We start from the raw sequence: 21,659 nt of genomic DNA on the forward strand, positions 1-21,659 counted from the left end.
CAGATCTCCCCCAATTTTCTGCACCCACAAGCTGGTCAGATTCTATTTAGGGAGCCTCATGAAATAGTACTGAACTGCATAAGATTACGAGAGCACAGGAAGTGTCTGCTGGTATCTATTCCACAGCTCCAAGTAACAGTGGGACAGCCCAAGCAGCTGGCATAACGCAGTTGAGCCCCAGCAATCACCGATCGGGATTCCATTCCCTCCACTTTCTGTAAGATGTTTGTACGTTCTCCCCATGATCGTGTAGGTTTCCTCCCTCATTCTAAAGATGTACGGGTTAGGGTTAGTACATCATGGGCATGTCATGTTGGTGCTGGAAATATGGCAACACTTGTGGGCTGATCCTCAGACTGTGTTGGTTATCAACACAAATAATGCATTTCACAATATCTTTCGATGTACGTGTGACCAATAGACAATAGACAGGAGGTGCAGGAGTAGGCCATACGGCCCTTCTAGCCACACCGCCATTCACTGTGATCATGGCTGATCATACACAATCAGTACCCCGTTCCTGCCCTCTCCCCATATCCATTGACCCCGCTATCTATAAGAGCTCTATCTAACTCTCTCTTGAATGCATCCAGAGACTTGGCCTCCACTGCCCTCTGGGGCAGAGCATTCCATATATCCACTCTCTGGGTGAAAAAGTTTTTCCGCATCTCTGTTCTAAATGGCCTACCCCTTATTCTTAAACTGTGGCCTCTAGTTCTGGACTCACCCATCAGCGGGAACATGCTTCCTGCCTCCAGTGTGTCCAATCCCTTAATAATCTTATATGTTTCAATCAGATCCCCTCTCATCCTAAATTCCAGTGTATACAAGCCCAGTCGCTCTAATCTTTCAACATATGACAGTCCCGCCATTCCGGGAATTAACCTCGTGAACCTACGCTGCGCTCCCTCAATAGCAAGAATGAAGCTCATCTTTTAAAACATGTTACAAAAGCAAGAGTATCAGAAATGACGCATTTCTATAACCCATATCTTTCCTTCTTGAATGTCCTCTCAAAAAGGAAACTTTCCCAGCCTGGGCAGCAACAGCATTCTTTCCTATAAAAATTCTGTATAATTTATGTTTTCTTCTCAATGCTGCTAATCTGATGCGTTACTTTGACCACAGCATCTGCAGTGTACTTTGTGTTATCTGATGCTCTGTGTCTGTGATGCAACTGCAAGTAAGTTTCTTGTTACACCTGTGCACACATAGACGTGCATATGACAATAAACTCAACTCTCAAGGACATTTTCAAAAGGCAACGCCTCAAAAAGGAAGCATCCATCGTTAAGGATCTCCATCACCCAGGACATGCCCTCTTCTCATTGCTACCATTAGGGAGCAGGCGTCGGTGGTCCATCGTTTCTGACGCGGGTGGAGCTTCATCGTGAAAAAGCCGTTGTACTGGGGCAGTTCCCTTCTCTCAGCCACAAAAATCTCAGTCCAGTGGTACAAAAATTCATCACAGCTGGGGACTTGCTCGGCGCAGTGGACAGTCACATTGCCGTCTGTGTTTTGCCGTGCCCTTCGCTCTCCACCAAGTGTTGCTTCGCCATTGGATGGTGCGGTCGGACCGTAAGACATGCAGCAGAATAAGGCCATTCAGCCCATCAAATCTGCTCCACAATTCCATCATGGCTGATCCCAGATCCCACCCAACCCCATAGTTGATCTGATCTGCCCAGTCTGCTGGAACTGGCTTCACACGCTGGGGTAGGCACATCCCTATCCCACCAGGGTTGGATGTTCCTGGCTACCCTCACGTGGTTTAGCCGGCCTGTCATGGCGGCGTACCGGGGTGCGGCCACTGCAGTATGCAAACACTTACTTAGAGCCTCCGGTGGGAACCAAAGGTGTACGAGCTGACCCTGGGCAGGGCACGAGAAGCCTGCCACAAGAGGTGCTATGCCCCCACCACCGCCCCCAAACTGACAACACACTCAGTGCTTTAGGAACAGCTTCTTCCCCACAGCATCAGATTTCTGAATGGACAATGAATACCACTTCACTATTATTTGCTCTCTTTTTGCGTTACTTATTTACTTACCAAATTTTTAACAACGAACTTCTCATTGTATTTTATAGTTCTCTATGACTATGCATTGCAATGTACTGTTGCCACAAAGCACCATATTTTATGACATAAGCCAGTGATATTCAATCTGAATCTGGACTATAATTATGACTTAGTTCCCAATCAAAGCAGCTTTACTGGCTTTTTGACATTCAAACACAGTTTGTAATTCCAACAAAAATTACTTTATTCAATACTATGCAAGTATTTTTCAATACAATAACACTTTTGTTTGATCTCACTTTAAGATTAAAAATGGGAAACATTTAAGAGGAATACATGGATGGGAGGGGTATGAAGGGTTATGAAGGTTGCAGGTAGAGGGTCCAGGCAGAATAATAGTTCAGCACAGACTAAATGGGCTGAAGGGCCTGTTTCTGTGCTGTACTGCTCTATAACACTAATGACATTTAATTCCATTGACGACCAGAATACCAGAGCCAATGGGGGAGGGAACCTTCTAAGCTTCAATTGATGTAATTATGTCAATGACATAATTGGCACAGTGTTGTTTTTATTTCTGTTTATTTATTTAGAGCAGGTGTTCCCAACCTTTATGCCATGGACCCCTACCATTAACTGAGGGGTTTCTGGACCCAGATTGGGAACCCCTAATTTAGAGATACAGCTCGGGACAACAGACAGCACCATCCAAAACACAACTTATTAACACTGGCCGAATTACAGGATGATTACAGCGACCAATTAACCTACAAGCCCTTTGGACTTTGGGAGGAATCCCGAGCACCCAGAGGAAAGCCAGATGGTTCACTGGAGGAACGTACAAACTCCTTAGAGATGGTGCTGGAATTGAACTCCGGACTCGGGAATGTCCTGAGCTGTTATAGTGTTGTACTAACTGCTAACAGTGTGGCACCCCAATAATAGAGGGGTCAAATTCACCCTGCTATTCATTCAGCATAGAACAGTAAATATGAACAGTTCTACAGAAAGCATTGCGATTGTTTGAACCAGCGTGCTTGTGTAAGAGTTAAGGGAACACTTTATAGACAAGTATACTGTATTGCCTTAGGTTTCGAACGGCAGAGATTACAAAAGGAGTGTAGGGTTTTATAGCTGTCAGCAAGACACCTCTGGACATTAAGAACAGCAAATACTGTAGAGCTACCCCATCAGTGAGTTGCTCGGTAACAATGGAGCTGGGCTTGTGTCGCCTGCTACACCCACTCAGGGAAGAAGACATCAAAGGCAATGCATAGAGGTGGTGTCTGATCCAACAATTAGTGAAAATGATTGTCTTGGACATTTTTCTTGTGATTGCAAGGCCCTGATGAACATTGGCACTGTAGAATACTGCACTGGTTCACTGGTGAGGCGGATAGCATGGGAGCTGCGTGGCATCAGCTGTTGCATGGACTAGGCCCTCACTCTGCAGGGTCGCCTGTTGGGTCTGAACATGGCATGGCATGTCAAGTGTCCGGGCTGGACCCTCCTGATGCGGCTGCTCTCTACTGTTCACTCGATGACGGACGGTCATCTGCAGCTGAGCCACAGCAAGACAAGCTGATTTCCGTTAGTCTGCAGCTGTACCAGCGAGTGATGCCAAACTGCTGCGGGCTTGGTCTTGCGGAAACATGGCTCTAGGACAACATCCCATGCACCATCAATCTACCGGCCATGACACAGACACTCAGGGGCTTAGGCTATTCATATCTTGTGGCGGTGTGCTTTTCTGTTATCTCAGTTAGAAGTGCCATGTGCAGTGTGTGACTGCATGTACTGTGTTTTGCAGCTTGGCCCCGGAGCAACATTCTGTTGCTGGCTATACGTGCGTATGGTGGTGACAATTAAACTTGAACTGTTACGATGATCCACAAACCTCAATGAACCGTGAAATGCCAGTGATCGCATACAGGGTCCTTCCTGCACGGTTGACCTCAACTTACCGAGTCCGGGTCTCTCTGCTGCTCTAGAAAAGCTGAAAATTCCACAAGTCTGAGTTTCGACGTCCCGATGGAACGGCCTTGCCATGCGGGGACTGAGGGGGTGGGGCCAGCCGAGGACTCGTAACCTGCACACCAAAAAAACAGAACAAAACTCTGACTGCTGCACTTCCCACCGCTCACTGTAAACGGGTCTCCTTTATAACACATTGGTCAGAACACATCTGGAGCATTGAGAGCAGTTCTGGACCCATAACCTAAGAAAGGATTTGATGGCATTGGAGAGGGGTCGATGACAATAATCGTGGGACTTAAAGGATTTAATGTATATGGAGCATTTGGTGGCTCTGGGTCTGTAATTGGGGAAGTTTAGAAAAGTGAAGGAAGCTCATTGAATGTTGAAAGGCTTAGACTCGAAGCCTTCCCAACCTTTGGTCCGTGGGCCCCTTGGTTAATGGTAAGGGTCCATGGTATGAAAAAGACAGTCTAAATTGACTGGATGTGGAGAGGATGTTTCCTGTAGTGGGAGACGAACTAGTACTAGAGGGGACATCCTCAGAACACAAGGACACCCCAAGGATGAGGAGGAATGTCCTCAGCCAGAGGGTGGAAATCCAGTGGAATTCACCGCCACAGACAGCTGTGGAGACCAAATCATTGGGCATATACAAAGTGGAGGCTGATAGGTTCCTGATCCAGAGGGGATAACCTCACTCAGCAGAACAATGAATTGTTCCCACAACCCATGGACTCACTTTCACGGACTCTTCATCTCAAGTTCTCGATATTTATTGCTTTTATTTGTAACTTTGTACTTACTGTTGGCACGTGGCCTAGTGGGCAAGGCATCAGACTAGCAACCTGAAGGTCACTGGTTCGAGCCTCAGCTGAGGCAGTGTGTTTGTGCCCTTGAGCAAGGCACTTAACAACACATTGCTCTGCGATGACACCGGTGCCAAGCTGCTTGGGTCCTAGTGCTCTTCCCTTGGACAACATCGATGGCGTGGAGAGGGGAAGGCCTGCAGCTTGGGCAACTGCTGGTCTCCCATACAACCCTGCTCAGGCCTGCACCCTGGAAACTCCAGGCGCAGATCCATGGTCTCTCGAGACCGACGGATGCCACCACCACCACTTACTGTGAATACCTGCAGACAGATCAATCCCAGGGTTGTACATGGTGACATATCTGTACTTTGATAATAAACTTACTTTGAACTTTGAATGTGGTTGAGATGGAAATTGCATTAACCGTGATTGAATGGCAGAGTAGAATTGATGGGTCAAACAGATGAAATCTGTTCCTTTCACTTATGCCGTCTGTATCACAGTAGAGCCTGCGCTGGCAACGTAACAAAACCACTGGACTCTGTGCTTGCCAACAAGACTGTGATATTTCACTCAGTTGTGTCAAGCACCAAAGTTCCCACGTACATGGGATTGGAATGCTTGACTGTTACATTCTTTGCAGTTTAGTAATTGATTACCTGCCAGTTCTTTATTATAACTACTTATATGCATTTAATTTGTTTAGTATATTTCCTAGTGATCACAATATGTACATGCAATTGTTCAGTGCGTCCCTAGAGGTCACAGTTCTTTGTATCATTCTGGGAAAGTTCTAGAAACTTCTCTGGTGTTGCACTATTTGAAAGTGGGTATCTGATTGGCTGACTCTTATCTACAAATTTGAATGGAATTTTCTTATCTATATGGTACAGAAAGAGCTGACTACGCAGTAGCACCATCTTTCCCTGTTTCTCTCTCCCTAGTCTCTGCTCCTGTCGCTGTCCATTTTTCATTTCATTCGTTCTATCAACGCTTAATAAAACAATCATGAAGTAACAAGTTTTGTGCCTTTTCCTGACTTCCAAAAGAAGTTAGATTAAAAACTTTGGAATCCAATAGTGTTTTAGATTGGCAAAAGGTGGCTGCCGATCACAACCAGGACCTGACCCTGATCCATCGTATCAGGCTTGCATCACTGAAAGCGCAAATCAACTTTATCGTCAGTTGAAACATTTATCAGAGAAGTGCCCTGGGTGGGTTTTTTTTTAGATGAAAGGGACTTCACCTGCAGGTGGGCAAATGAGATCCAGAAAGAAGCAGAACAAGAGACAGAGAGTGAGTGTGAAAGATACAAACAAACAGACAAGAAAGATTACAGAATGCAGAGAATGTACAGACCATAGAGAATGTATAGAATGTACAGACAGTAGAGAACATATAGAACATACAGTCATGAATGTCGGACAGATCAGAAAGATTACAGAACACAGAAAATGTATAGACCATATAGAATGTAGGCAACATACAGAACATCGAGATGGTATAGAACGTAGTTGTGAAAGACGTACAGAAAGAGATGGACGTGCAGAGCATATAGAAAGTAAGGTCATGAAAGACATACAGAGGAGAAAGATGAAGAGAAAATAGAGAACGAACAGAATGAGAAAGGTAGAGACATGGAGAGAAAGTAGAGTTGGGTGAAGAGAAGCAAAAAAATGAAAGGAGTGACAATGGAGAGGATGAAGGAATGGAGTGAGGGCAAGGGAATGGAGAAGCGACGAAATGGAGAGGGGGCAAGGGAACATAGATGGGGCGAGGGAACAGAAATGGGATGAGGGAATGGAAAGAGAATGAAGGAATGGAGAGGGGATGAGGAAATGGAGAGAGGTGAGGGAGAGGGGTTCAGGGAGGAGAGGGGCGAAGGGAAGAGGGAGTAGAGTGAATACAAGGGGGAAGTGAGGGATATGGGGTGAGGGGTGTGGAGGAGTGATGGGTGAGGGATGGGGGTGAGGAATGAGGGAGTAAGGAATGAGGGGGGCAAGGAATGAGGGGGGGCAAGAAATGAGGGGTAAGGGATGGGAGGGGGTGAGATGGGAAGAACGGAAGTGAAAACATGTGCCTACACCGTACCTGAAATTTGAGTTGTGACTGCTGATTGGGATGCATAGGCCTGCTGAGCAAAGGGCTTCACGCTGTAAAGAATAAGATGCATGTTACTGCTCACAGTAAACACGACTCACACAGTAACACACACAAAATGCTGGAGGAACTCGGCAAGTCAGGCAGCAATAAAGAAGGAGAATAAACAATCAAAGTTTCAAGCTGAGACCCTTCATCAAGACCGGAAACAAAGGGGGCAGAAGCCAGAATAATGTTTGGGGAGGGGGAAGTAACTCCACCACAAAATGCAGGATCTCTTTGTTTTCTCCCATTGTAACTCAAGTTCCCATTCCCATTATGACGCCTGTCCACGGTTTCTCCTACTGCCGCGATGAGACCAGACTCAGACTGAAGGAGTAACACCTCATCCCATTTCATCTGGGTAGATTCCAGCCTGATGTCATGAACATTGATTTCTCAAACTTCAAGAAATTTCTGCCCATCTGCCTTCTCCCTTTCTCCATTCCCTACCTGGTTCCCCCCCACCCCTTCTCTTCTCCTCTCCTGCCTATCACCTCACTCTGGTTCCTCTCCTCCTTCTCTTTCTCCCATGGCCCACTCTCCCCAATCAGATTCTTTCTTCTTCGGCTGTTTACCTTTTCCACCTTTCATCCCTTAGCTTCTTACTTCATCCCAGATTGCTCACTTTCCCCCTCACCTGGTCTCATCTATCACCTGACAGCTCGGACTCCTCTCCCTCCCTCCACCTTCTAATCCTGGCTTCTTCCGAATCCCGATCTCCCGGTCCGTTGCAGTACCCGCTATGCCAGTGGACCCCTACCATTAACTGAGGGGTTTCTGGACCCAGATTGGGAACCCCTAATTTAGAGATACAGCTCGGGACAACAGACAGCACCATCCAAAACACAAAGCATGTGTTGCCGGGCCGCGAGGAAGCGATATGATTTGGCGGTATGAAGCCATATGAGCACTGCAGCTGACTCATATCGCTTCATACCCCCAAATCATATCGTTTCCTTGTGGCCCGGTGGTTGGGGAACCACTGCGCTATGCTACCCTGCCACCCCGACTACAGTTAAATACCAATCCAAGTGCAGGAAGCCCCCGCCTAACAATTGTGACACAGTGGCCAGCCATCCAACCACTGAACCATGTGTAACGTCAAGGAGAACCCCTCTGTTCTTCTCGGTTAAACTCTACTGATCATCGATCTCATTGATTGGATGAGAATATACAAGGGATAGAGTCACAGAGCACAGACACAGATTAGATTTATTTGTCATCTGTACGTCGATAAATACAATGAAATGTGCTGTTTGGTCAATGACCAACACAGTCTGAGGATACACTGGGTAGCCCATGAGTGTCACCATGCCAAGATATCAAGCCCAGTTTGTGATGACTACTCATACCACTGGACCTGGGCTTCCAGGGTCGAGAGAGTGGACCTGAGCCAGGGCCAACAGCTCATCCATTTTACAAACGCTCCCACACAGATTCCCAGTCATCATTGTATACGACAGACAACCAACACCCCTGAGGATATTGTACACCTTTAGAAAGTATCCAAGGTTGCAGAACTCACATTAACTGGGATGTACAAGATTCTTATGACAGAAGGTCACCATTCAGACACAAGAGACAACAGATACTGGAATGTGAGATGGAAAGAATGTGGCTGGAGGAACTCAGAGGGCTATGACCCTGCATCAGGACTGGCTTCATTGGAATGGACGAGAGATCAAACCACTGTTCCTCAACTGACCAAGCGATTAACAAGAAGTCACACACACACAAAATGCTGGAGGAACTCAGCAGCTCAAGCAACATCTACAGAACTTAATAAACAGTCGACCTTTCAGAAGAACTGGGAAGGAAGGGGGAAGAAGCCAGAATGAGGAGGTGGGGGAGGGAAAGGAGTACAAGCTGGTAGGTGATTGACGAGACCAGGTGAGGGGGAAGATGGGTGGATGGGAGAGGGGGATGAAGTGAGAAGCTGGGAGGTGACAGGTGGAAAAGGTAAAGGGCTAGAGAATTTGGAATCTGATAGGAGAGGGGAGTGGACTGAGGGAGATCGGGAAGGAGGAGGGGCACCAAAGAGAGGTGATGGCTGAGTGAGGAGAAGGGGTGAGAGAGGAACCAGAATGGGGTAATGGAAAAAGAGAAGGGGGAAAGCTATAGAAATTTCCAGAAGTTGGAGAAATCAATTTTCATGCCACGAGATTGGAGGCTACCTGGAGGAAATGAGCTGCTGTTCCTCTAACTTCAGCAAGGCAGCAAATAACATGAAAAGGCAGACTGACATCCCCACTTGCACTGGCCAAATCCATGACCTCCATCCCACTAGACCAGGGGTTCCGAAGCTGAGGTCCTTTAGTGGAAGGAATCTACTACTAAAAAGGTTAGGAACCCCTGCACTAGACTGATACAGTCAGCAAGCACATAGTCACGTCTACTAATCCCCAAGTCTCACACCATCCTGACTTACAAATCATTACTGCTTTGGTGAGATCCCAAAACTCTCTAAGGCAGTCAGTTAAGAGGAAGAATTGCAGTAGTGTAAAAGGAGACCCACCACTTTCTCAGCAGCACGCAGGCCCTGCCAGCCATTCCCACACCTCATGAAGAAAACCCCCCACAGAGAGATAAAGAAACAGTCAAAATTGGAAAGCACTAATTTGGATTCACACACAACTTTAACGACAGAAGCTGGTAGTGTTACTTACTCTTGTGAAGAGCCTGGCTGTCCTGTGGGTATTACACTATGCCAGAACTAGAAAGAGCATAAAACTGGTTAGAGAATTGATCAGGGTGAATGACATAAAGCTATTAAAATGCATCCTAAATTGCTTGTAAGATGAATCGGAATAAAGAAGATCACGTCACCATTGAGTTGCCAAGTTGTGGCTTTGACAGGATTATGCTTGCACTACTGTGTGTTTTCTGGGTCTTTGATTCATTACCTGAATTTATCAAAGTACCAAAATGTTGGTAGAGATGCAATGAAAGATGAGTAGGCAAGTTATAAGACCATAAGGTCATAAAACATAAGAGCACAAATAGTCTATTCAGCCCATCGGGTCTGTTCCACCAATCTGTGCCCTATGGTCCTATAGGAAACATCCTCTCCGCATCTACTCTATCTAGACCTTTTCAATATTTGATAGATTTCAATGAGATCACCCACCGTCATACTTCTAAACTCCAGTGAGTACAGCACCAGAGCCATCAAATGCTCCTCGTAAGTTAACCCCTTCATTCCCTGAATCACTCCCGTGAACCTCCTCTGGACCCTCTCTAGTGCTAGCATACCTTTTCTTAGATAATGGGAGCAACACAAGTGTGGTCTAACCAATGCCTTATAAAGCCTCAGTGTTACATGCTTGCTTTATTGTTGGTCTATTATCAAGGCCACACAGCAGTCTTCAATGATCCTTCACTACAACCCACTCAAAAGATGGCCAATCTTTTTAATTAATTTGAATGAAGCTTTCTGGCACTTTAGCATTTGAGTTTGGCTCCATCAAGGATACAGCCATCTGATGTGTAGACCTACTAATGTCAGAAATGAAAGGGAAGGGCCCTAAAAATCTCTCACATCTGCAGCTTTTATTTGCATTCAGTAGAGCAGCCACCATGACCAAAGACCCCACCTGCCATGGATATTCTGTCTTCTCCCTCCCCCTTTCCCATCCAGCAATAGAAGCTGAAAACACACACCACCAGGCTCAAGGGCAGCTTCTACCCTGTTATAAAGATTTTGAATAGTTCCTTGATACGATAAGAACAACTTTTGGCCTATACCTCATTCGGAGCTTGAGGAGATTTGATATGACACCAAAGGCTCACAAATGTCTACTGATTTACTGTGGAGAGCATTCTAACTGGTTGCATCAACACCTGGTATGGAGACAGCGATGTGTAGAATTGGAGAAAGTTGTAAACTCAGCCAGCTCCATCATGGGCACAAGCCTTAACAGCATCGAGGACATCTTCAAAAGGCAATGCCTCTTCACGAAGGACTCTCACATGACCTCTTCTCATTGCTACCACCGGGAAGGAAGCATGAGAGCCTGAAGATGCACATGCATCGTTTTAAGTACAGCTTCCTCCTTCCCCCACCGCCAGCCCGCCGTCAGATTTAACTGATTTAAGCACATGGCCAAATTGAAAAGGTTGGGCATGGGCCGAATCAGGTGACGAGTTTCAGAGCTGAGATCATGTTGAAGTCGCAAGGTGAGGAATGACCCGCTGTTGGGCTGTGAACTCACTTCCATTAACTTCAGTTCTGTATGCTATTTGCTTACTTTGATTGTTTGCATGATAGGTTTTCCCAGCACATTGGGTGCTTGATGGTCTTTTTTTAAAGGGTTCTATTGGGTTTCTTTGTTTGGTGGCTGCTTGTAAGAAGGCAAATCTTAAGGCTGAATATAGTATACGTACCTTGATAATAAATATACTTTGAGTTTCCATGCAGTCCATGAACCCATAATCACTACCACACTATTTTGCTCTCTTTTTGCAATATTTATTTTTTATTACTGTAATTTAAAGTATTGCAATTAAGCTGTCACAAAACAAGTAATTGTTCATGTCAAAGATAATAAAGCTGATTCTGACAATCTACCTCCTTATGATCTTGCACCTTATTGTTCACCTGTACTGCACTTCCTCTGAAGCTGTTAATTTGCATCGTTATTGTTTTACTTTGTATCATCTCAACATTCTGATCTGTATGAAGAGTAGGCCAAGATAAGCTTCCGATTCAGATTTATCACATGTACACTGACATGTACAGTGAAATGTGTCATTTGTGTTAACAACCAACACACCCAAGAGGGTGCTGGGAATTCCTCCCGGGCTGATTTCTCAAGGAGACTCCAATTCTATTTGACAACCTATTTTGACACCTCTTATCAACAGCCTTTTGAAACTTGCATCTACTGCAATTGGCGAGTTACGTTTTGCAATTCAAGCAAAGGAGATTGTGGGTCATAAGGCCATGTGACACAGGAGCACAATTATGCCATTCTGCCCATCAAGCCTGCTCTATCATGATGGCCGATTTATTTTACTTCTCAACCCCATTCACCTGCCTTCTCCCCATAACCTCTGACATTCCTACTAATCAAGAACCTCCTCTTTAACTATACCCAATGACTTTGTCTCCACAGCCGTCTGCAGCAATGAATTCCACAGATTCACCATCCTCTGTCTAGAGAAATTCCTCCTCATCTCCTTTCTAAATGGATGTCCCTCTATTCTGAGGCTGTGCCCTTTGGTTCTAAACCCCTCCACTATTGGAATCATTCTCTCCCTGTCCACTCTATCTGGGCTTTTCAATATTCAGTAGGTTTTAATGAGATTCCCCCCCCCCATTCTTCTAAACTCCTAGCTATATATACAGTATATATGCCTAAGACTTCTGCACAGTACGGTATGCTGTGAAATTTGTTGTTTTTGCGCCATCAGTCAGAAGCACAATGCAATACCTAGTAATAAAAACTATAAATTACCATAGATTTTATTTTATATACCTATATAGCATTAAATTAGTGCAAAAAAAAATGGCAAAAGTATATTGATGTAGTATTCATGAGTTCATTGTCCATTCATAAATCTGAAGGCTGAGGAGAAGAATCTGTTCCTGAGACACTGAGTGTGTGCCTACAGACTCCTGTATCTTCTGCTTGATGGTAGGAATGTGAAGAGGACATGTGATGGGGTCCTTAAAGATGGATGCCACTTAATGAAGATGCTGGAAAGGCTGCAGCCCAAGATGGAGCCGGCTAAGTTTACAACTTCCTGCAGCTTTTCCGGTTCTGTGCAGTGGCCCCTGCACACCAGACATTGTTGCAACCAGTTGGAATGCTCTGCATTGTACATATGAAGATATTTGTGAGAGTCTTTGGTGACATACCAAGTCTCCTCAAACTCCTAATGAAATGTAGCCACTGTCTAGCCTTCTTTGTAATTGTATCAATATGTTGGGGCCAGGATAGATCTTCAGCGATATTCAGCATTCTACACAGAAAATGTTTGAAAGGAATGGTTTCTGATTTCACTATTGAACAGCTTGGTCCTATTTATTCTGACCAGAGGCAATTTTTCCCTCAATACTCCATTAAACCTCAAAGTTCGCACAGAAGTTGACGAGGTGGTTAAAAAGGCACATGCTGTGTGGGCTTTCACTAGTCAGGGGATTGAATTCAAGAGCCACAAAATGATGGTGCAGCTCTATAAAGTTCTGATTAGACCACCTTGGAATATTGTGTTCAGTTCTAGTCAACTCATTATAGGAAGAATGTGGAAGTTTTAGAGAGGGTATAGAGATTTACCAGGATGCTGCCTGGATTGGAGAGCATGTCTTATGAGGATGGGTTGAATAAGCTAGGGCTTTTCTCTTCGGAGTGAAGGAAGATGACAGCAGATTTGATAGAGGCGTATACAATTATGAGAGGCATAGACAGCCTGTATCAGAGGACATTTGTTTAAACCTTAAACTTTGTGAATGGAAGGAAGCTTAGGAGGGATGTCAGGGGTAAGTTTTTTTGCACAGAGAGTGGTGGGTGTGTGGAACATGCCAGAGGTGATGCTAGAGGCAGATACATTAGGGACATATAAAAGACTCAAAGATGGGCACATGGATGAAGGAAAGATAAAAGTCATGGACTGTGGAGGAGGGAAGGGTTAGATTGATCATGGAGTTGGTTAAAAGGTTCAAAGGAATCATTCAGCTCTATACTGTTCTATGTTTAAAATTTTCAATAGTCAGTATTAAGACTCTAAAACATAGGAGCAGAATTAAGCCATTCGGCCCATCATGTCTGCTCCACTATTCCATCATGGCTGATTCATTTTCCCTCTCAACCCCATTCTCTTGCCTTCTCCTGTAACCTTTGATGCTCTGACTAATCAAAAACCTATTAACCTCCACTTTAAATATACCAAAATACTTGGCCTCCACAGCCGTCTGTGGCACACCTTGAATTCTTGGGAAGGAATCATCTGAATCTTAACAAATCAAATCCATGATGCCCCTCTTGTGTCTGCCTGATAACGAGCACCACCACACGGAAGATGCTGTTGAAGTCCAAAGCCTGCTCTGAAGAAGCCTCACTTACCCCAGGTGCTGACTGAAACGATGGCCGTGGGATTCCCGGCAGCCCCAACTTGTGTTGGATGGTCGTGGCTGACACAATCTGTGCTGAAGACATTGCTGCCATGCTCTGAAGTGCCTTGTCCTTCACAGATTGATCCTTGAAGAGACCATAACATAATCTCAGACCAATGATCCTTCCCTGCCCCTCCCATAATCTGAACAACACACTTCAACACTGTCACCCCCAGAGCATTTCTAAAGCAACAAGCATTTCTTTTAAAATGAGGAAAAATACATCTAGTCTTGAATGGAGACTTTAGCTCCCATAAATGCAAAGGATGGCTATAATTTTCTCCTGATCCCCAGGTTGTAATTTTCTTTCCGGGTTTGCCTGTTCAGTATGCAGAGCCTGGAGAGGCTTTCAGCTCTAGAGGAGGCCACTTGGTCACCATCTCTCTCCTCCGTCTTCCCTCTGAACATCTATCCAATTTAATTCCCCCATTTACAAATTTATCCTTTTATTGCCCAGTTTTCCACTGACCACAACTCAAAACTGTTCCCACAACCCGTGGATTCACTTTCAATGGCCCTAAAACTCATCTTCTCAATATTATGTATTTACTTTTTTTTATATTTGCACAGTCTGTCTTCTTTTGCACACTGGTTGTTTGCCTGTGTGCAGTTTTTCATCGACTCTGTGGTATTTCTTTCCTCTACTGAATGCCAATGATTTGGACAACAAACTAAGCATCGGTCGGAATTCGAAAAGTCAGTTACAGGCTGAATCAAGGCAGTGAGGTCCAGGTGCCAGAGCATATTGAACCTGATGCTTTAGGTGCAAGGCCAGATTGAACAGGTCAGGGAGTCGGCGCCTGAGGCGAGGGATGGACCAGTTCAGCTCACTCTGCACTGAGCTAAGGGTCTGGGGGCGGACTCTCTGGGGACTTCAGTTCAGAACACTGTTTGCTTGCCTTTATTGTTTGCATGATTTGATTTTTTTTCTGTCTGCACACTAGGTGTTTGATGGCCTTATTTTTATGGGTTCTTTTGTTTTTATTTATTTTGTGGCTGCCTGTTAAGAGACTGATCTCAAAGCTGAATAATGTATACATATGTTGCTAATGAATGTACTTTGTGCCTGAAAGAAAATGAATCTCAAGGTAGAATATGGTGACATGTACAGACTTAGTTAATAACTTCGAACAAATGTTCACCCAATTCCCCATTGAAATTTACTACTGAATCTGCTTGTGGGGTGTTCAAGGTCACAACATCCCTTTGTGTGAAATATTTCTTCCCAGGTACCTCAGGTCCCGAAGCCAATTATCTTTAACGTGCCCTCTGGTTGTCTGAACTCTTACAGTGGAGCTGATTGCTCCAAAAGTAATCATCAAAACACCCTCCACTAATTATGAATCCGAGCAACACACACAGAGTGCTGGAAGAACTCAACCAGTCAGGCAGCGTTTATGGAGAGGAATAAACAGTTGCCGTTTTGGTCCGAGACCCCTCATCAGGAGAATAGACCTTCATCAGAGGCTGGCTGCTGACTGTTCATTCCTCTCCAACGATACTGCCTGACTCGCTGAGTTCCTCCAGTATTTTGAGTGCCTGACTGAAGAGAAGTATGGGGGGGTGGGGTGGAGGGCTGAATATTATAGGAAGGGTTAATTACGTAGAGAGTGGTGGGTGTGTAGAGCGCTCTGCCAGGGGTGGTAGTAGAGGCAGATACATTAGGAACATGTAAAAAACTCTTAGCTCAGCATACAGGTGAGATAAAAATGAAGGGTACATGAGAGGGAAGGGTCAGATTGATCTTAGAGTAGGTTAAAAGGTCAGCACAACATCGTGGGCTGAAGGGCCTGTACTACGTTGTAATTTCTACAGACCAATGATCTGTATTCAGGGACAGATGAAGTCATTGTCAAATGAACTAAGGAGGGGGAAGGGAGAGATGACAAGACATTGGAAGTTCCTGTGATCAGAACGCAGGAGGTGGTGGTAAAATTCAGGGCAACTTTCAAAAGTGGATGACACAAGTGCGGGTTCAATTTCAGCATTTAAGAGAAGTTTGGGTACGTGGTACGTGGATGGGAGCGGTGTAGCGGGCTATGGTCCAAGTGCAGGTCAATAGGATTAGGCAAGTAAATAGTCCCACACAGACTAGATAGGCCAAAGGGCCTTTTTCTGTGCTGTACAACTCTTCAGTGCTTGAAAAAGAAAACTCAGAACTGTGGGCAAACAATTAACCAAATTATTCCTTCAAAGAATTAGCCAAGACATGATGAGCTAATGGCCTCCTGCGGAGTATAATTCTGTCTGATGATACAGTTTGATAATATTTTGTAAAGATGTACCAAAAATAGATTGTTTCATAAATATAAGCTTCCTCCATTAAACAGAAAGTATCAAGTGCAGATCACAACATGAGCTGTGTTGTACAAGCAGGCAGCCAAAGCAATCAGCACTTTAAGCATCAGACAACAGCATCATTACTGAACCCCACAATGAACCAATGCAAATTGCAGCTGGTAGTAAGCACATGGGTTTAATATCTTCAAAAAAGCAACATCCTTATTCCATAAGACCATAAGACATAGGAGCAGAATTAGGCCAATCGACCCACCAAGTCTGCTCCACCATTCCATCATGGTTGATTTATTATCCCTCTCAACCCCTTTCTCCAGCCTTCTCCCCGAAACCTTAACACACTTGCAAATGAAGAAACTATCAACCTCGACTTTAAATATACCCAATAGCCTGGCCTCCACAAATGCCTTTGGCAATGAATTCCACAGATTTACCAACCTCTGGTTAAATAAATTCCTTCTCATCTCTGTTCTAAAGGGCCATCCTTGTATTCTGAGGCTGTGCCCTCCGGTCCTAGACTTCTCCACTATAAGAAACATCCTCTCTACACCCACTCTGTCAAGGCCTTTCAACATTTGGCAGGTTTCAATAAGATTCCCCCACTTTCTTCTAACTCCGGTGCGTACAGGCCCAGAGCCAAATGCTCCTCATGCATTAACTCTTTCATTCCCAGGGTCATTCCTGTAAACTTCCTCTGGACCCTCTCCAACTTCAGTGCATCTTTCCTTAGATAAGGAGCCCAAATCTCCTCACGATACTCCAAATGAGGCCTCAGCAAGCTTTATAAAGCCTCAGCATTGCACCTTTGCTCTTATATTCTAGTTCTCTCGAAATGAATTTTAAAATTGCATTTACTTTCCTCACCACTGACTAAACCGGCAAATCATGCATGAGGACTTCCAAGCCCCTTTGCACCTCTGAATTCTGACATTGCTCCCCGTTTAGAAAATTGTCTATGTCAATATTCCTTCTATCAAAGTACACAACCATACACCCCCCTAAACTGTACCTCCTTAATGACCACACCCTAATTTAACAGCGTCAAACCCACCCCCCAACTCTGCCATGGATGTTCTCTAACCCAGCTGTGAAAGAATGGTTGGGTATGAACTCCCTATGGACATTCCCAAACCCGGCTGAGAAAGGTGAGGGTTGGCCATGGGGCTAGCAACCCCATCCCATAAAAACCCAGAGCTACAAAAACACCAACAGAGGCTCTAAAGACATCAACCCCGGGAGAGGAAGGATCTTCAGTTGGCTACACTTAGAAAGACTGAATTGAGTGGCCCAGGTCAGGGGACTCTGGTGACTTCTGTCAGTAGACTATGCCCCAGTAGAGGTAATGGGCTTAAGAAGATGATCCCGCCCCCCCCATCTCATTGCTACCAATCTAGAACCTATAGGAAATGGATTTAATAATCACGCATCACCTTAAACCAAATTGGAGGGAAAGTTATTGAAGGTCCTTGCTGTGCATATAAGTAAAGGCTCCACCAGCCACTGACCAGCTCCTGTGTTTGGGAGAACCCTCATTGTGAGGTTCCAGGCGAGCATGTTTAAGCACGGGTATCAGGCAGTCTGCTCAAGAACAGCAAGCAAGCGGGGTGTGGGAGAGGGACATGCAGTTCTGTCACTGGAATAGTTGTCTTGGAATGGAAAGGGAGCAGGAAGCCTCGGCCTAGTGCACATCCCTCTGAAAGAACATTCACACTGCTGGGATATCATTTGCCAAGCCAACCCCACTTTACATAATCAACTAAATAATAAGTGTCGGGCTTTTAAAAATACTCACCATGTTTGTTACCTGTTTCAACAACAAATAGTTTGTTAAAATGTTTTTTCAGGCAAAAAGAAACCTAAGTTACACAGGTTAAAATAAACTTAACAAGAAATCAATGCAAAATGACAAAACTGTTCTGGATTTTTTTTAAATGAAAATTTACTGACATTAATTGTTAGCTATCATTTTATTTGCCAATGATAGACATACAAATTCACGTCCTACCGAATGTCTGGGATCAGGATAGGTTCCCCACTTGTTAATGTCCAATTCAATCATGACATCCATAGAACAAAATAACAGCAAATTTGCTCTCCTCAGTTTTAAAAGCTTTGTTCAGCTGCCTGACTGATCTACATGGTTACAAATTGCTCTTGGCACTGAAACTTTGTAATGGCTGCTCACTCCCCTCCCCCTACACCAGAACAATGGCCCCCACTTTTCATTCCCTGTGCCTTGAAAATTACTGCAAAGAAAAAAACATCTTTATTCACAGAACCCTTAAAGAAAACAGAATTATCGCTTAATCACCCAGTGCAAGGAACAGAGAGGAACCAGAGAGGATAACTTCAATCACCTCAACACTGAACGGATTCCACAACCTACGCACTCACTTTTAAAGATTCAACAGCTCATGTTCTTGATATTTATTGCTCATTTATTTCAAACACAGATGCTGGAAGTCCAAAATGAAACATAACAAAACGCTGGAGGAACTCAGTAGTCAGACAGCATCTATGCAAAAGAGTACAGTCGATGTTTCAGGCCAAAACCCGTCATCAGGACTGAGAAGGAAGGGGGAAGATGCCAGAATAAATTGAATATTTATTTTAGTGTTTTTTCTTTTTGTATTTTCACAGTTTGTTGTCTTTTCCACTTTGGTTGTTTGTCTGTCTCGTCGTGTGTACTTTTTCATTCATTCTAAAGTTCAAAGTACAGTTGAAGTCATTGGTTAACCACTCCACAGATTTCATATTAGCAAACTATAGTTTTGGCAAGGTGTTGAGGACATCTACTTTGTGCATGACATGAGTAATTTTTCCAACAATTGTTTACAGACAGATTATTTCACTTTTAATTGACTACATCACAATTCCAGTGGGCAGAAGTTTACAAACTAAATCAAAAGAAATCAACCAAGATCTCAGAAAAAAAATTGTGGACCTCCACAAATCTGGTTCATCCTTAGGAGCAATTTCCAAACGCGTGAAGGTAGTACATTCATCTGTACAAACAATAATACACAAGTATAAACACGATGGGACCACGCAGCTGTCATACCGCTCAGGAAGGAGATGCATTCTGTCTCCTAGAGATGAACATACTTTGGCGCGAAAAGTGCAAATCAATCCCAGAACAGCAGCAAAGGACCTTGTGAAGATGCTGGAGGAAACAGGTAGACAAGTATCTATTTCCACGGTAAAACGAGTCCTATATCGACATAACCTGAAAGGCTGCTCAGCAAGGAAGAAGCCACTGCTCCAAAACCGCCATAAAAAAGCCAGGCTACAGTTTGCAAGTGCACATGGTGACAAAGATCTTACCTTTTGGAGTAACGTCCTCTGGTCTGATGAAACAAAAGTTGAATTGTTTGGCCATAATGACCATCGTTATGTTTGGAGGAAAAAAGGTGAGGCTTGCAAGCTGAAGAACACCATCCTAACCATGAAGCATGGGGGTGGGAGCATCATGTTATGGGGGTGCTTTGCTGCAGGAGGGACTGGTGCACTTCACAAAATAGATGGCCTCATGAGGAAGGAAAATTATGTGGATATATTGAAGCGACATCTCAAGACATCAGACAGGAAGTTAAAGCTCGGCCACAAATGGGTCTTCCAAATGGACAATGACCTCAAGCATAGCTCCAAAGTTGTGGCAAAATTGCTTAAGGACAACAAAGTCAAGGTATTGGTGTGGCCATCACAAAGCCTTGACATCAATCCGACAGGAAATTTGTGGGCAGAACTGAAAAAGCGTGTGCGAGCAAGGAGGCCTGCAAACCTGCCTCAATTACACCAGTTCTGTCTGGAGGAATGGAACAAAATTCCAGCAACTTCCTGTGAGAAGCTTGTGGGAGGCTACCCAAAATGTTTGACCCAAGTTAAACAATTTAAAGGCAATGCTACCAAATACTAACAAAGTGTATGTAAACTTCTAACCCACTGGGAACGTGATGAAAGAAATAAAAGCTGAAATAAATCATTCTCTCTACTATTATTCTAACATTTCACATTCTTAAAATAAAGTTGTGATCCTAACTGACCTAAGACAGGGAATGATTTCTAGGATTAGATGTCACGAATTGTGAAAAACTGAGTTCAAATGTATTTGGTTAAGGTGTATGTAAACTTCTGACTTCAACTGTACATTTAATATCAAAGTATGCATAACATTATACAACCTTGTGATTTGTCTCCTTACAGGCAGCCACTAATCAAAGAAACCCAAAAGAACCCATTAAAAAAGACTGATAAACACCCAATGTGCAGGAAAAAAACTTGCAAACAATAATTTGGACAGGCTAGATGCAGGAAGATTGTTTCCGATGTTGGGGAAGTCCAGAACGAGGGGTTACAGTTTAAGGATAAAGGGGAAGCCTTTTAGGACCGAGATGAGGAAAAACTTCTTCACACAGAGAGTGGTGAATCTGTGGAATTCTCTGCCACAGGAAACAGTTGAGGCCGGTTCATTGGCTATATTTAAGAGGAAGTTAGATATGGCCCTTGTGGCTAATGGGATCAGGTGGTATGGAGAGAAAGCAGGTACAGGGTTCTGAGTTGGATGATCAGCCATGATCGTACTGAATGGCGGTGCAGGCTCAAAGGGCCGAATGGCCTACTCCTGCACCTATTTTCTATGTTTCTATAAAAGCAAGCTGTTGTGGTTCTCCATATTTACTATGAATGCCCGCAAGAAAAGAAACCTTAGGGTTGCATATGGTGGCTATATATAAGTGTGTGTGTGTTACACACACACACACACACACACACACGCACGTAAGTAATAAATGTAGATTGAACTTTAAACTTTTGAAATACGACACTTTTTATTATTAAAAAAAAAGTCCAATTTGATTAAAGACAATTATGCTATTTGATCACAATATCATCTTACATGGACAGTGGCTATTTGACCCACTGCTTGTGTCCGTACTTTAAAATAATCTTTATTTAGTCACCTACAAGACAGGCCTGTATAATTGCCCTTTTTCCAATGTTTAACTAATTGCCAACTAAAAGACCCTTCTGAATCTGCCTCCACCAGTTTTTTTTTCACTCAGCGTGCTCCAGGTTACAATAACAATGCTTTTAAAAAACCTTCCCCTTCTCCCTTGTGGTTCCTTTGCCAATTATCCTAACTCCATGTTCTCTGGTTACAGAGCCCTCTCACTGCTAGCAACAGTTTCTTGCTGCTTTGAGTGTGTGTGCATTTTTTTTAATCTCGAAAGGTGATTAAATTGTATTATCCAAGAACAAGAAGTGTGAACAAGCATTTCACAATCTCAACAACCCTTCCCTC

At 44.1% G+C, this 21,659-nt stretch overlaps 1 protein-coding gene across 8 annotated transcripts in view; it reads right to left on the reverse strand.

The window, feature by feature from the left end:
• Positions 1–21,659, reverse strand: part of LOC132397425 (transcriptional enhancer factor TEF-1) — a 296,691-nt gene that overhangs the window by 27,662 nt on the left and 247,370 nt on the right. For 6 of the 8 annotated variants that reach the window (XM_059976199.1, XM_059976200.1, XM_059976197.1 and 3 more), the window contains 5 exons: positions 18,153–18,164; positions 14,013–14,147; positions 9,615–9,661; positions 6,898–6,959; positions 3,985–4,109 (listed from right to left, as the gene is read on the reverse strand). In XM_059976199.1, the coding sequence (XP_059832182.1) occupies positions 3,985–4,109; positions 6,898–6,959; positions 9,615–9,661; positions 14,013–14,147; positions 18,153–18,164 (381 nt within the window). The remainder of the gene's footprint in view (positions 1–3,984; positions 4,110–6,897; positions 6,960–9,614; positions 9,662–14,012; positions 14,148–18,152; positions 18,165–21,659) is intronic. The other 2 variants (XM_059976201.1, XM_059976198.1) reach the window with 1 other exon arrangement.

This window comes from Hypanus sabinus, chromosome 7 (assembly GCF_030144855.1).
Source record: "Hypanus sabinus isolate sHypSab1 chromosome 7, sHypSab1.hap1, whole genome shotgun sequence".
Classification (NCBI taxonomy): domain Eukaryota; kingdom Metazoa; phylum Chordata; class Chondrichthyes; order Myliobatiformes; family Dasyatidae; genus Hypanus; species Hypanus sabinus.